This window comes from Lygodium microphyllum, chromosome 27, assembly GCF_053477565.2.
Source record: "Lygodium microphyllum isolate KBCC chromosome 27, Lygodium_microphyllum_v1.1.10, whole genome shotgun sequence".
NCBI lineage: Eukaryota > Viridiplantae > Streptophyta > Polypodiopsida > Schizaeales > Lygodiaceae > Lygodium > Lygodium microphyllum.
The window spans coordinates 89,320,932-89,337,263 of record NC_141161.1 but is presented as its reverse complement, the minus strand read 5'-3'; the positions used below and the strand labels follow the sequence as shown (position 1 = coordinate 89,337,263).

The following is a 16,332-nucleotide window of genomic DNA, read 5'->3' as shown; positions in this document are numbered from 1 at the left end:
GCTATATGTCAAACGGGGGACTTCGCCCGACTAGCTTGATACTGCCGTCCAGTTCCGCTACACAAAATCAGTCACGTACGATGAGGTACGGGCCAATCCTGTCAGGCGTTGGCTAATCAGTACTGACGTAACCCGTCAAGTACTCGAACTTGATTCGTGTCCGTGTGGGCGCCGTCTACTCAAGTTTTGATTCGCATCCGGATGGGAGAAAGCATTCGCGGGAGAATAGTCGAAAGCATTCGCGGGAGGACAGTCGAAAGCATTCACCTCCATTAAAACGGAATCCGACAGCTGATCCAGAAGACAGGACCCGATGGTTCTTCGTAAGGACCCGGCGGCTCTTCCTGAGGACCCGGCGGCTTTGATACCAATATGACGTAGTTGACCAGTCTGACGAATAGACGAGTAGCACTCCACGAGTAGCAGTCCAACTGATGACGGACAATCAGTTGGTGAATCAATGGCACAAGTGATTCCATTTCTCCTCCCAACCTCGCCTAGATAAGAGTTGGCTCCCCCGTTTCCTTTGCCAGCCGTCCACTTCAGGTGAGTCCTACTATTCTTGGACTCTCTTACTCTCTAGGCTCCCCTTGACCCCGTTCGGGTGCCCAAGGCCCTCGGACGGTCATCCCTTGCGCCTGTCTCCCATAAATTACCTTATTAATGTAACATGACTCAAGTTGATTGCACCATCCCGATTGATAAAGGGCACCAACACCTGTAAAAGGAGTGAAAAGGGAGCAAAATGCAATCCTCCTAGAAGTGGAATGTCAAAGAAGACACCAAGTGGATGTGAGTGGCATTGAAAGGAAAGAAACACAATCCTTCAAATCAGTAAGACGTCAATGATAACTCCAAATAGCCAAACACAATGTTCTATTGGCTGAAAACAAAAACTCAACAATCAGTTTGATGAAGGTGATAGTGTCCATCAAATGGCACATGCGCAGCAAAACACAATCAGCAATGATGGTGTTGCTAATGGTAGCAACTAGCTACACTCTAAATGGATCAGCAGCAGATCAACTAAGCAGCATCTCCAAGGGCAACATGCTCAATGGCAGCTAGGCAAACCTTGCGGCAGGGCAATGGTGGCACTTGGATGTGTGGCAGTCCAAAGCACATGATGTGACAGCTGATGAGGTGGAGGAATACTCAAAGAACAAGTGCATAATATGACAATTGATGAAGGGGGGAAACACTGAAAGAACAAGAGAGTGATAATCAATGAGAGTAAAAGGACTCCCACTACATGTCCTCTATAGGGGAGGTTGGAGCATAGAAACAGGGAATACCCGTTCCGGCAAATAGGAACGGATTAACGCGTTCCGAGAGATTTGAGCCCAGGAAACGCTGGCGGAACATTCCATCCCGTTCCCTGACCCGTTCCGGGCCGTTCCTTGTTTGGGACAGCTCTTCCGGCAATGGACCTTTTTTTTTTTTTACTTTCATTTCAGCAGGTGCGACTCCCTAGCCCGTTTCCCGCCTGTTGCCCGTTGCGCTCCCGCCGACTGTACCGCCCATTGCTCCCACCAATTGCTGTCCCGCCTGTCCCCACTGCCTACTCCCACCTACTCTCAGGACCCCCCTACCTCTCTCGCCTGCCTGGCCCGCCTCTCTTGCCTGGCGTGACTCCCGCCCACGATCAGGTGAGGTCTCGAGGATCATTATCTCGATTCTCCGCCAAATTTGGGGCATTTTGGATCAGACTTCAGTTGTTGGTAGTTGCCCCAAAATTTGGGCCTTTCTCAAGGATTGGAATTTGGGACCTAAATTTGGCTGCAATGTCCCCAAATTTGGGGCATTTTAAATCAATCATTGCCCCAAATTTGGGAGCTGAAAATGCGCCAAATTTTGGGGCATTTTCAGCAAGGGAATGCAGGCTGGAATGCCCCAAATTTGGGGCATTTTGAGTCAGCCATTGCCCCAAATTTGGGAGCTGAAAATATGCCAAATTTTGGGGCATTTTCAGCAAGGGAATGCAGGCTAGAATGCCCCAAATTTGTGGCATTTTCAGTAAAAGGAATGCAGGCTGAAGTAGCACCAAAGTTCTGGAATTTTTTGCAAACATTTAACACACGCATGTTGAAATTTTGGCTGCAAATTTCTGCAATTTTATTAAACTTTACTGATTATTTGTCACTTTTATATAGATGACAGCATTGACATCTATGGGATCTTCATCATCCTCAATAGGTACTTCGTCAACAACTGGACGAAGTCGAAGCACTACTTGGTCATGGTGGGATGAGGTAGATGCACGGGTGCCATTGAGAGGTGGAGGGGCTCGCCCTTGGAAATGCAAACTTTGCTCTTATGCTCGCACTAGTGGGGCTCATAAAGTGAGAGCCCATCTTCTACACGAGGAGGGGAAAGAGGTGCGTTTTTGCACCAATGTATCAATTGAGAAAAGGCAGGAGTTACTTGACCGCATAGCCACTTCTATGGGGAATTCACATGCCAGGAGGACTCCAAATATAGCAATGGATCCAACAACATGGACTCCAAGGCCAGCAAGGCACAGTGCTTCATGTGAAAGACCACCAAGATTAGTGGCTACGCAGCCTTCTCGTGGGCCATCAATGGCAGCAGGTCGTGGCGTTAGACAGAGTTCATTGCACACTTCATGGGAACCAAAGAAAAAAGAGGAAACAGATGCAATAGTGGCACGCTTTTTTTTACCATGACTATATTACATTCAAATCAGCCAGTCACCTTATTTTTTAAATATGCTGACAAAGATTGCAAAGTATGGACCCACATATAAGCCCCCTTCATCAGAAACTATCAGGACTACATTGCTTCAGAAGGAGAAAGCAGCCATAGAGATTGTAACAGCAAATATTCGCAATCAATGGGCAAGAAATGGAGTGACATTGATAGCAGATGGATGGAGTGACACACACCATAGATCCATACATGGCATTGTCTCATATTCTCCTGGAGATGTATACTTTATTGGTAGTCATGATGCTTCAAAGACTGGAAAGAGTGCAGATGTATTGGCATCCGAGTGGTGCGAGGCAATGCAAGCTGCTGGGGCAGAAAATGTAGTGCAGTTTGTGGTAGATGGTGAACCTGCAAACAAGGCAGCAGGAAACATTTTAATGGCAATGTATCCACATATCACCTTTAGTCCATGCATGGTGCGTTGCTTGAATAACTTGTTGAAGGATATTGGGGACTTGCCATGGATTGCATCTCTTGTTGCAAAAGGCAACAAGATTATCACATTTATATATAATCATTAGTACTTGCATGCTGAGTTTCGCAAGAGAAGTGACAAAGAACTTCCGGATACACGATTTGCATATAACTTTCTTATGCTTGGTCGATTGCACTATTGCAAAGGTGCAATTAGGGAGCTATTTGCTAGTGATGAGTATGAAAATTGGACTGGGGCTGCCACTGCTACTGCTGTGTTATGCAATGCATATGTCTTTGATAGAGATTTTTGGGATGAGGTGAATCACACCAACCAAATGGTTGATCCTATTATGCACATGTTGAGGCTTGCAGATGGCATGGATCCATGCATTGGAAAGATCTATGAAGGTATGGATTGCACGATTGAGAGATTGGAGAGTTTGGAACCAAATGCAAACAGGTATGAGCAGATCAAGGAGTTATGCATCAACAGATGGAATGAGTATGACTCTCCTATGCATGTTGCAGCATATGTGCTTGATCCTGAGTTTCAAGGAAAGATGCAAGAAAGAGACCTTGAGGTGGTCAAGGCTTGGAACACATTGCTTGCCAGGCTTTATCCTAGCCGTGAAATGCAACGCAAAATTAAAAATCAGCTCTCTATGTACCAGCAAACATTAGGGATGTTTGGTACAGAGGATGTACTAGAGGACAGGACAAATATCAGGGCTGCTTTATGGTTGGAGGACTACGGGGCAGAAGCTCCAGAGTTTGGCTATTCGTATTCTTAGCCAAACAATTAGCTCTTCTTGTTTAGAGCAACTATGGAGCTCATTCAATCACATTCACTCAAAGAAGAGAAATCTTCTTGGTACAATGAAGACGAATAACCTAGTTTATGTGAGCTCCAATCTTTGCTTGCTAGCTCATACATCACTTGCAAAGGCTGATTCTTTTATACGTTGGGAAAAAGATGACGATGATGATGATGATGGTGATGGTGATGGTGATGGTGATGGCGAGGATGTTGTTTAGCAGGATGAGCATTCAGGCACAGTGGAGCCATCTTCCATGAATCAGAGCACTTAAGCCTTAGCAGCTAGCCTTTTGGAACTTTAGAGTATTGACTTGGAAATTGGGGCTCTTGTAACTTGTATCTTTAGACTTTAAAGTTTAGTGCATATTTTGTGTCTTTGCAATGCACACTTCTTGGACTTATGCAACATTGTTGATTACAATGTTGAATCATGAATGCGACAATCCATTTCTGATTACAATGTTTTGAATCTTTATTATTGTTGAAACTTGATTATTATGTCTCTAATTTCACAAAGTATGGTTGATATGATATGCACCTGATGCAGTTGTTTTCTATTTTTTGGCTATTTATAGCCAGTTCATTGCATGCTCCAACATTCATTATTTTCAGATCCTAATCTTGAGATCTGTTGGGTGAGACAGACTGTGCTCGAGCTGACGGAGATCGAGGTCATCAAGTCGCATACATACGCAGATATTTCCTCTGCCCCCTTGTGTATTTCTGCACTCTTATACAGCATACTACACCGCAGATTTTCTGCATTTACACTCTCCTTTTCTCTCTCTCTCTCTTCTCTCTGTGTTCACTCTCTCAGTCTTTGTCCTACGCTTCTGCATCACTGCACTCTGACATGGTATCAGAGTGGTGAAGATGGACTGACTGAGGGCTAAACCTATCTGAAGAGGAGATTTCAGCGCGACACAAGGCTGCATTTTCAGGATTCGAGGGCGAGCGGGAGGGCTGTGCATCGGATCAAGGCTGAAGCAAGCATGGGCGTGAGAGAAAGGAGTCTAATCGGTGAATTTGTTGCAAGTTATTGCTATTCGAAGGGGAGGAAGGCTGCGTTTGAGGCCTTCCATTGCAGATTTTACCTTTTCATCGCCTCCGATGGGTGAAGAAGGTTTGCGCAACGGAGGAACCAGCCCTAGAAGGCTACATTTTCACAGTCAGAGGGGGCTGATTTTTCGTTTGTGCAGGTATTGCAAGTTAACATGTCTACAGAGACTGATTTGGGGTTCCAGGCGATCATGGACAAGAAGGTGCCTGTCCTACCAGCTCTTCCATCGGATCAAAAGCTTGATGGTGACAATTACCGCATTTGGCGGGTGATGATGTTGGCCATTTTGGAGTCTTATGATTTGGCAGAACTGGTGATGGAGGAGATTAACAGGCTCTCGGTGAGAGATGAGTCCAAACTCTCTTCCAATGCTCGTGCAGAGTTGACCAAGGCCCAGTCTCATTGGGACAAACTGAATGCTAGGATTCGATCTTTTCTATTTCTGTCTTGCACCATAGTCGTGATAGCTCACATCGAGCAATTGACGGTGGCTCGTGAGATATGGCTGGAGCTCGATCAAATGTACAACCGGATGACCCTGATGAAGAGGGTTTCTTTGGAGGTGCAAATGCGGACTTTGTCCGTGAATAAGTCTTCTTCGCTTCAGAAACACATCAACAAGCTTCGGCAGCTTTAGATGCAGGTTCAAAATGCGAGGAAGCCTATTTTCTCCGAAGACATGGCGATCACTTTACTGTCCCAATTGTCGCCACGATTTGGTATTTTTTATTCCGCTCTTATTGTATCAAGGCGGGAGTCGACTCTTCGGTGGGAAGAGTTGGTTCCTATGGTCTTGGACCAAGAGGAACAAATGAAGACAAAATGCTTCCAAATCGGAGGCATTGGTTGGTCAAGCCTCTCAAAAGAAGGGAAAGGACCAAAAGAAGAAGGAGGACAACAAATCCAAGAAGGACAAGGAGAAGGAATCGACTTGCCATATTTGTGGAAAGACCGATCACTAGAAGAAGGATTGCCCCGACAAAGACAAAAAGGATAGCAAGAAGAATGACACAAAGGATTCCGGAGCGGTCACTTAGCAGTCATCGAGGCCTCTACACCGAAGACTTCTGATGCTGCGATGACAGCTCCTCAGGCTCGTGAGTGGATCGTGGACAGTGGTGCCTCCCGGCACATGACTCTTTCTCCCGTTGGTGTTGCCCATTTGCGACCTTCACATGGGCAGATTCTCATTGGAGATAGCTCTTCTATGTCTATTGCTGGGCAGGGTGAGATGCAGCTTATTCCAGATGGACGTGGTGGTACCCACACCACTGAGGTGTTACATGTGCCAAGTTTGGGGTATCATTTACTTTCGGTCCATAAGATTTGTGCTCTTGGTCTCTTGGTGGAGTTTGACAGTGATACTGTTCGAGTCCTTGATCGTGGATCAAGGAAGGTTCTCTCTACAGGGTATGAGGAGAATGGCATCTACAAATTGAAGTCTTCTTCAGCCCTTACTTCTCTTCTTCTTACTTCTCAAACACAGTCCGAGTTATGGCATGCTCGGTTTGGCCACCTAAACTACGAGTACCTTGGGAAGGCGTCGGGAGGGTCGTTTGTCCGAGGATTGCTGAACATAGTGGTGAGCCATCAGCCATGTGTCTCCTGCATTCGTGGCAAACTGCATCGGGATGCGATTCCCAACAAAGCTTCTAGGTGGTCTACTTCACCCATGGAGCTTGTATCTATGGATCTTTGTGGCCTGATGAGGACCGAGTCCCTGAAGGGGAGCGTGTACTTCATGTTGATCGTAGATGACTACAGCAGGATGACTTGGGTCTATTTCTTGACTTTGAAGTCAGAGTCTTTCTCTCACTTTAAGAATTGGCTTCTCTTTGAGGAGAACCATTCTGGCCGGCGACTGAAGACCTTGCGTTCAGACAAGGGAGGTGAATTTATGTCTGATGAGTTTGCTCGTTTTTGTGCAGATAGGGGCATTCACCAAGAGTTTTTTAACACCAACACTCCCCAAGAGAATGGCATTTTGGAGTGGAAGAACCGAAGTGTGATCGAGATGGCACGCACCATGATGAAGCACTGATAGACACCTCAGTTTCTGTGGGCCAAGGCAGTGGCTACTGCAGTTCACATCCTCAATCGATCTCCCACTTCAGCCGTTGACAGGATGACACCTGTTGAGGCTTACTTCGGGACTAAGCCTGATGTCTCTTATTTCAGGATCTTTGGGTGTGACGCTTATATGCATATTCCGAAGACGCAGCATGATAAGTTCGAGGCGGCTTCCCGACGACAGGTTTTTGTTGGCTATAGCTCCCAATCCCAAGGTTATCGTTTGTTTAATCCCGTCAAGCGAGATATCTACACGAGCCAAGATGTGCGGTTCATGGAAGTTCCGGCCACAGAGGGGGGTGAGGTGCACCCCGTCCTTGGAGATCCACGGGAGAGTTGGGCTCCCGAGACAGTTCCTTTGGAGCCAGAGCCTCTTGAAGGAGATTCTTCTTCTAATTCAAAGTCTTCTCTTCCACCGGCAACCCCCGAGGAGCTTCCACCGATGGATGTACCCGAGTCTTGAGCAGATGGAGAGCAACGGAGAGAGGTTCATCCTCCTCCTCATTAGGACCGTGACACACTCCGAGATTCAGGGATCGAGGGGGTCCTTGAGGAGTGGGAACCGCAGGATGGACCGCGGAGGTCACGGAGGAACTAGGCACATTCTTCAGAGCTTGTTTGCTCCAACTATTGTTTGTTGACTCATGTTATGCAGGATTGTGAGCCCACTTCAGTGAAGGAGGCTTTGCAGTCTGATCATTGGCGGAAGGCCATGGAAGCCGAGTTGAAGGCTATTGAGAGGAATGGCACTTGGTCTCTTGTGCCTCGTCCCTCTCATAAGAAGGTGATTGCTGTCAAGTGGGTCTTCAAGACCAAGTACCTTAGCGATGGTTCTTTGGACAAGCACAAGGCTCACCTTGTTACTAAAGGTTTTGCTCAGCGCCCAGGCATTGATTTCCATGATACTTTTTCCCCCACTGCTCGTATGGCGACTATTCAAGTTGTTCTTGCCTTGGCTGGCCATAGGAGATGGCATGTCTATCAATTGGATGTGAAGTCGGCCTTTCTAAATGGTGACATACAGGAGGAGATCTATATTGAGTAGCCTCCTGGCTTTGGATCCTCGGATGGGAAAGTTTACAGATTGAAGAAGGCATTGTATGGCCTCAAGCAAGCTCCGCGTGCATGGAACGAGAAGATTGACTTGTTTCTTCAATCGAAGTTGGGATATTGGCGCTCCAAGGCCGATCCGCAGCTTTATGTGTGCACACTTCCGAGGTTGGTCGTGTGTTGTTTGTGTTATATGTTGATGATTTGATTCTGACAGGGGATCATGCACAAAAGGTCCGAGTTTACAACAGGCATTCGAGATGACGGATTTGGGGCTTCTTCATTTCTTCTTGGATCACGAGATTTATCAATCTCAGAGGGGGATTTTCATCTCTCAGCAGAGGTACATTCAGGAGCTCTTGGTGACTTTTGAGATGGAGACTTGTCAACCCATTACTACTCCTATTGATCCGAATTGGAAGGCCACTTCACACTCAGATTCTCCCGTGATGGATGCTTCTCACTACCATCAGTTGATTGGATCCTTGATTTGGCTTCTCAACACTCGTGTTGATCTTTGTTTTGTTGTGGGTCTTTTGGTAGGATTCATGACTGAACCCAAACAGGTGCATTGGCAGGCTGCCCTGCGGATTCTTTGGTATTTGAGGGGGACCTTTGACTTAGGGATTTCTTATCCCGTAGGTTCAGATGCTTCAGATCTGGTTCTTGCACGTTGGAGTGACTCGGATTGGGCTAGCGATGTGAACCACCGACGGTCTACTACAGGCTACTGCTTTACCTTGGGTACAGGTGTTATCTCTTGGAGTAGCAAGAAGCAGCCCATGGTAGCCCCTTCTTCTACTAAGGCGGAGTATCGGGCTACGTCTTCCACCACAGGTGAGGTTGTGTGGCTTCAGAGATTGTTGGAGAAGCTTGGCTGCTCCCAGACTCGCCGTACTCTTCTGCGGTGCAACAATGAGAGTTGCATTGCCTTGGTACGGAATCCTGTATTCCATTCCCGGACGAAGCACATTGAGATCCAGTATCACTTCATTCAGGAGAAGCTTCTGGATGGGACCATTTATGTGAAGTATTACAAGATGAAGGATAATCTTGCAGATTTGTTTACCAAGGCACTTCCCCAGGCTCTTCTTTGGCAACATTCCAGATCCCTCAGTCTTTTGACCTATCTAGGATCTGAGAGGGGGTGTTAGCCAGTCATTTCATGGACAGTGAGTACGGCAAAGCCACGTCAGCAGGCGCCACATCAGCACCTGCAGTCGGACAGTTTACTGCAGTCGACGTGGTGCAATTATTTCCTATTTTTTGGCTATTTATAGCCAGTTCGTGGCACACTCCAGCATTCATTATTTTCAGATTCTGATCTTGAGATCTGTTGGCTGAGACAAACTGTGCTCGAGCTGACGGAGATCGAGGTCATCAAGTCGGATACATGCGCAAATATTTCCTCTGCCCCCTTGTGTATTTCAGCACTCTTATACAGCATACTACACCGCAGATTTTCTGCATTTACACTGTCTTCTTTTCTCTCTCTCTTCTCTCTATGTTCACTCTCTCTCGGTCTTTGTCCAACGCTTCCGCATCGTTGCACTCTGACACGTTCCCGTTCCCTAGCTTTGGGCATTCCCCCCGTTCCAAAGGGTCCCGTTCCCGTTCCCATTCCCCGTTCTTGGTAGCTATGGGTTGGAGCATTTGTCCTACTATGCACAAATAAAGCCTTTTTAAATAATTTTGGGTATTTGAAAGGAGTATAATTAGGCATTGATACATGACAATCTAATGCTAATGCACACCTTATTTTGGGGGCACCACCCTCTCTCACACTCAAAAGAGTCCTAAGAGAAGAGAAAGTCCTACTCCATCCTCATTTTAACTTTTAAAATGTAAGACAATAAATAGACAATAGGATCCCCCATTGTCTAGCAAGAGTATCATTGAGATAAGAGGAAAACACAATCTCCCACAATTGTCTGAGAGGAGATAGAAAGAAACACCTATATCATAGCTGAAAGACCTTAGAGGAATAGAAGTAGCCAAGGTGACAGTTATAGGTGCTAGAAACTCAACCTTGGGAGAGAAACCACTAGCTCCATCTCCATGCTGGTAAGAACATGTAGCTGTGCCTAATCCTAGGCCTCAAGAGAGAGGACATTATCAGCATCTAAAAGGAGAATGAAAGCCAAAGCTCTTGCCATGGTGTACAGATGTCCTCTGTGTGGAGGGAGTAAAATGTAGTTCTCTGGTCAACGGTAGTAATGGACCATGACTCCCACTGAATCCCCCTCTAAGGGAGATACAAAACCCAAAAAACATTAATGAAAACCTGTAAGGAATTAGAAGAAGAAGAAATGCCCTTGGAGTATCGAAAAAGGTATTGTTGGCCCTAGTGTGGAGTAATTCCGAGAGAGAGAGAGAGAGAGAGAGAGGTAGTTAAAACACAATGATACTCAATCACAAACTCAAATGAATGTATTGAATGATTGAATGAATGTACAACAACAATCTACCCAAATAATGGCCCCACTAATGGAAATGCCATATGGATGTGCTAAATGAAACCGGCTTTAGGATAGCTAGGGTGCCCAAACCATTGACCAAAGGGCATTAACATACAACCAATTGGATGGCCTACAAATATCTGGGATCAACGCAGTTGTGAAGCAAGAAACCAACAACCATCTTCCAAGGCTACATAGAAGACAAATGGGAAGAAGGCGTATCACAAATGATCTCCTCAATGCTCCTATTGCAACTTGCATCTATGGGGGCATCACAAGTGAGAAGATATATGTGACTCTTGTGGAGTCATAAGTAGCTGATAAAATGTCCATAGCTCAAAAGGGTTAGCAAGTGTCACAAGGTTCTCATTGCCATGAGCAAAGAAACAAGTGGGGGAGGAAACATCTGCAACATTTTGTGTTGTCTCTAAAAGGGCTCGTCCTTAGTGCCTTGATGTGCTTGAAAGAGCTCAACATGCATCATGGGGCTTTTATGCCTTGAGCATAGGACTCCAATAGCAGATGTAGAACAATCTATGTTACCTAGAATGGCGAGTTGGCACAAGAAGTAGCTTTGAGAAGACACATATACTTCAATGGTGTAGAGAGCAATGGTCAACGACGACAAGCTAAGGAGGAGTGACCTGTCTTGCCACAATAGATGCACCTAGTGGTCAGAACTAAAACTTGAAAGGTAGAAGCCATAAGCACCAATGTGACAAACCTATAATGGGAGGGTGTGAGGGGAGCAAAACTCAATCCTCTTGAATGTCGCAATGGGATGGGGTGTAGGAATGTAAGTTGACAATGGTCTTGTTGCTCCCTGCAACATGTGTTCTCCACAAAGAATAAGAATGTTTAGCTCAAAGGCAACTTTGCTCTAATATTGTGGAAAGAAACAAGAGGGTTTCCAATGGAAGACAATAGAGTGTACAACAACCACCAGCAGTGAATGAACTAAGAAACTAAGAGAATGAATGACTTACGAATAAAATGAAATGATTATACAACGTCCTCAGGTCTCCGTGTTTTTGGGACCAAGGCTGAGGAGAGAGCTAAGAAGAAGTGGCTCAAGATAACCACACTATCTAGGTTGATGAAGGTCAATAGCACCTATGGAAGGACTGAGAGGGAGCAAAATGCAGTCCTCTAGGAAGTGGGATGTCAAAGAAGACACTAGAAGGATGCAGGCAGCAGTAAAGGGAATGAAACAGTGTCTTTTAGATCAGCAAGTTGTTGACAATGATTCCATACAGCAAAAGCCAAGGTTCTGCTGGCTGAAAATGCCAACTGCAGATCAGTCTGATGACAGTAATGATATGTGTCAGGTGGCAGTCCACCAATACAGCAAAATGCAGGCTGCTGGAGAAACGCAGTCCAGCAGCGATGATATTGACAATGCAGCAGCTGTCCACACTCCGAACCGACTGCCAGCAATGGAGATCAGCCGGGTGGCAGCTCCAGGTGGCTGGTGAGAGGGCTGCATGCCGCACAGACCTCCTGGCTGGGCAGTGGTGACAGTTGCCTGGGCAGCAGCTGGGAACACCCCAAGATGCAGGATATGGCAGCTGATGAAGAGGGGGAACAGTTGAAGAAGGAAAGTGACTGAGAATGCGATAAAAATCAGTGAGAATAAAAGGATGACCACAACATGTCCTTTTAAAGGGGATTTTCTGGCATTTGTCTTACTGTGTACACAACTAATCCCAGGCTGGCATTCAATTGTGTGCATACTTGCTTGCCTACGTTCAGCCGATACTTCTCGGCCAGATCCATTCATGTACCACCAGTTCTATCCATCTCTGCTCAATTTCCCAACAGTCATGCAGTACTACCCATGGATTAGCTCCAAACCACTTCAAAACATGCCATTGGATCTAGCTCATTGCATGTAAAGCCTAGTTCAGACTCACCTGAACTTCAGAGACTCCCCAAGCCCAGAGATTCCAGCAGCTAACATGTGATTGTTACAAGTGCATTATCAAGTGGAGTACTAACATGATGTACGTGTATTCCAGATTATTACTTAAGAGCCCTATAATTTGAAGTGTCCATACTCAGTAGAAAAGTAACTAGCATTCACCATATACTCTGGCTGTACAAAATCAAAACAGGTGACAGAAGGCACAAACGTGTGATTCACAAAGGAGTGCAAGGATTTTGAGATCCTCCGTAAGTCATATAACGCCACAGTTCTGTCTGCCGATCCCGTTGCAACCACCCATTCATTGAAGGGGTTAAAAGCCAAACAGTTCACCTAATAAGCAGACAAAAATACAAACATAAGATTTGACTGCATGCTGCATACGTGAATGTTAAATCCTCCTAAAAGATATTCACCCAATAAGCAGACAAAGGAAGAAACATAAGATTTCCACACATGCTGCAAATGTTGAAGTTCCCAAGAGATACTGTCAATTCTACCTCTGCTTGATGAGCTTCAACAGCATGCAAAGGCTTTTCTGTGTTTGAAGTCCGAAGATCCCAGATAAAGAGCTGTTGATCATCACCTACAGATCCAAACAAGTAATCATGACTTAGGTGCCATGCAACATCTTCAACCACACCAGAATGTGCCTGCAAAAAAGGAAAATTGTGAACTCACAAATCCATCTGGCTTTTCAGCTGATAAGAAAAAAAAAGACAAAAGAATGAACAGTAAACATTCATGCTGCCAGCTTGTCAAAAAGACATCCTGTCTGTTTATAAAAGCTTTTTTCTGTTTAACCAGCTGTTGGACATGTGCATAAGTTTCTGCAAAACTTACACACCTCCTAGTAGCTAAACTTCTTCTCCTAATAGCTATACTTCTTCAAAAGAATTGAACACTTATTAGTGATTCGAGGCTAACAAAAATTATACCTAAGATGTTAAATGTCAACCATGAATCAAGTACGTTTATTATTGATTGGTAAACAATATCTTTCACATAGTAAAATGCAATAGAATTGTACAATATGCAAGCATGTAATCCCAAGTTCTACTTAGCCTCAACAACTAGATCTTTTCATTAACATCTTAAGGACAGTTGCATTGATTCAAGACCTATAAGGCCAAAAGTTATTGATAGATGTGGAGGAGGAAATGTGTCACGAGGACGTGAAATTTTATTGCTTTGCTTAGCATTTGATTAAAAGTTAATCGAATATGCTAATGTGACTTGCACATGTGAGGTGTAAGTTAATTATTTCACAATGTGGGACCCAGGACCCCAAGATATCAGTTGGTGCTAGAGGCAAAAGTTATATTAAGTTATGTTTGACAGGTACTAGCTAGTAACCGGTGTAAAATTTGGGCCTATACCAATTTATTGGCCATTAACGTCAATGATGACATTAGAGAGAAAGCATTATTTAATTAATGCTAGTCTAGGGGTCAATAACTACTCAAGGACACTTGGGAGACAGATTGGCCTAGCCAATTTAATCATTGGCTCGTGGAATTTTTTTGGGGCACTAGAATAATTATTAAATTAATTTTCAAAAGTAACCTTTTGAAACCAATTTAATAAGTTGGATAACGTTGGAAAATTGAATTAGAAGGCTACCACTTTGCAAAACTTACCCATGCAAGTGGGAAAAACGTTTTTAGGGGCTGGTGAAAGAGTATTCCAATCCTTGTGAGAGAAAAGAAGAATGTTAGAGAGCAAGGAGATGCTGCTGATATGATTTGCAGCCACTAGAGACCAATCCTACATCAAGCAACAGCAATTTGGAGCCCTCCAGGAGTTAGTGACAACAGTCCAAGGTCCTCCTCGTATGGGTGACACCATATAAGAGGGGGAGGTAGCTTTTGTGGTGGTCCTAAGCTGTAGGTGACAGCTTCCATAGCTGTTTGAGCAAGGCAACAACAATTTTTCAGCATTTCTCACCATGAAACTCTGAAATTTATCTCTCTACAGCATTCTCTCTCATCCCCCAGCCATTTCTCAAGTTATCTCAGCAAATCCAGTCATTTGAGTCATTAAAGGTGGAGATTTTGATTGATCTCTGCTGTAAACCCTAATTTACAACAGAAATTAGGGTTTGGCAGCCACCTCAGGATGCTCAAAATTAAGGGAACCTAGGACTTGGAATTTTAGTAGCTAAAATTGAGGAATTTCAAGGAGATTCAAGAGGCCATCCAGCTAATATCAAATTTGGGGCTGAATTTATCTTTCAAGGAGTAGGGTGAAGGCCAATCATCGAGCAAACCAAGGAGCAAATCAGTTTGGGGGCTTCCTAGTCAGTTTTGACAAGTAGTGGCAATTGGATAAGTGGAGAGGGTCAAAAGATCTCGGTTGTACTCCATCCATTTGCAATAAAAGTTAAAGAAATACCACAAGGGGTACCAGTTTTGAGGCCAACAGGCCATCCATTGTCCAAGATTAAAGTGGTAAAGTGTGCATTTTCAGTTTACGTGAATTTGTTAATTGCTGTAATTTAGTCTTAAATCACGTTACTACCACCCCTCCACAAAAGGAAGGCTAGTTTCAAGGTTCCATCATCGAGATACCATCAATTTCTTGAATTGGTGGGCCCAAGGCACTTGATTGAAGATCAAAAGCTTTGCTTTAGTACTGAAATTGTATTCAGTTGAGCATTACAACAAGAATGCCTTCAAATAGTGAGATGGGATCAAGCACGGATGATGCCTCTCAATCTGAAAATTCACAGAGTGTTGGGGAAAATGCAATGCTTAATCTTGGACAAGGCACACAGCATGGAGAGCAAGCTGACAATGTTGGTTTAGACCAAAATGTGGGTCCTTCTAGGCCTATAGGAGCTGATAACCAGCAAGAGGAAGAGGAAATTTATCACTAGTTTAAAGATCAACTCGAGACAACAGCTGAAATGTGTCTGCAATTGGCAAATGAACTCAATTCATGCGCTTTTTGAACCCCTTACAAGAGAAAAGCAAAGGCAAGAAGAGGAAATCATCTTCAAAAAGCTTTGGGACAGCAAGATGCACCAAAGGAAGAGCCAATATAGCAACATGATGTTCCAGATGTGAGTAGTGAGCATAAGCAAATGATGCCAATGGGGCAATTGATGCATATGCAAGGCCAACTTGGAAGTGCCAATCCAATGCTTTTTGGACAGCAGAACATACATGCAACGATGGGGTAGCCATGGTACTTTGGAGGTGGTATTAGTTTCCATGCTATGGTGTGTTAGGGAACATACAGAGATGTATAGCACAACTCCTTATGGTATACAGCAACCAATACATGGCGTGTAAGGCCCAATGTATCCAAGTATGACTGGCAATATACATAACCCCATGTATAGCAATATTGGAATGATGTTGGGACACAAAGTAGCAAGTTTGGAAATGTAAATATGTAGCCCATTGTGTTTGAAACTCATGGTATTACTGTTGGTCATGCAAATGCTCCATTTAGTGCTGGTCATGAGGGAAAATATCATGTAGTACATCATTGCAATGAGGTATTGTTTATGCTTAGTTTATGCATTCTAATGCCTCAGTGGTCAAAACAATGTTGGATTTTGGCATGTGGATGCATCCCTTATGGTTCTAACAGTGGTTATGATTCATGTGTGTGGATCGTAACTAGTTGAAGTAATTAGAATTTCACACATACAAAGGGCATGAGCCTAGTTATACTATAGGTGCCCATGTTGTTTGACTATGATGCCAACATGTATTTCTAGTAGTGGTTCCAAATGCTTTGGCACATTGTAATGCAATTGAAGATGATTGCAAGGATTTCAAGGGGGTGGCCTATC

The 16,332-nt window shown here is 44.5% G+C and overlaps 1 protein-coding gene across 1 annotated transcript in view; it reads right to left on the bottom strand.

Moving 5' to 3' along the window:
• LOC148012586 (histone-binding protein MSI1-like) overlaps positions 1 to 16,332 on the bottom strand; it is a 51,962-nt gene that overhangs the window by 22,561 nt on the left and 13,069 nt on the right. The window contains exons 3-4 of the mRNA XM_087669795.1: positions 13,028 to 13,180; positions 12,736 to 12,860 (exon numbers count right to left, since the gene is read on the bottom strand). Coding sequence (XP_087525921.1) covers positions 12,736 to 12,860; positions 13,028 to 13,180 — 278 coding nt within the window. The remainder of the gene's footprint in view (positions 1 to 12,735; positions 12,861 to 13,027; positions 13,181 to 16,332) is intronic.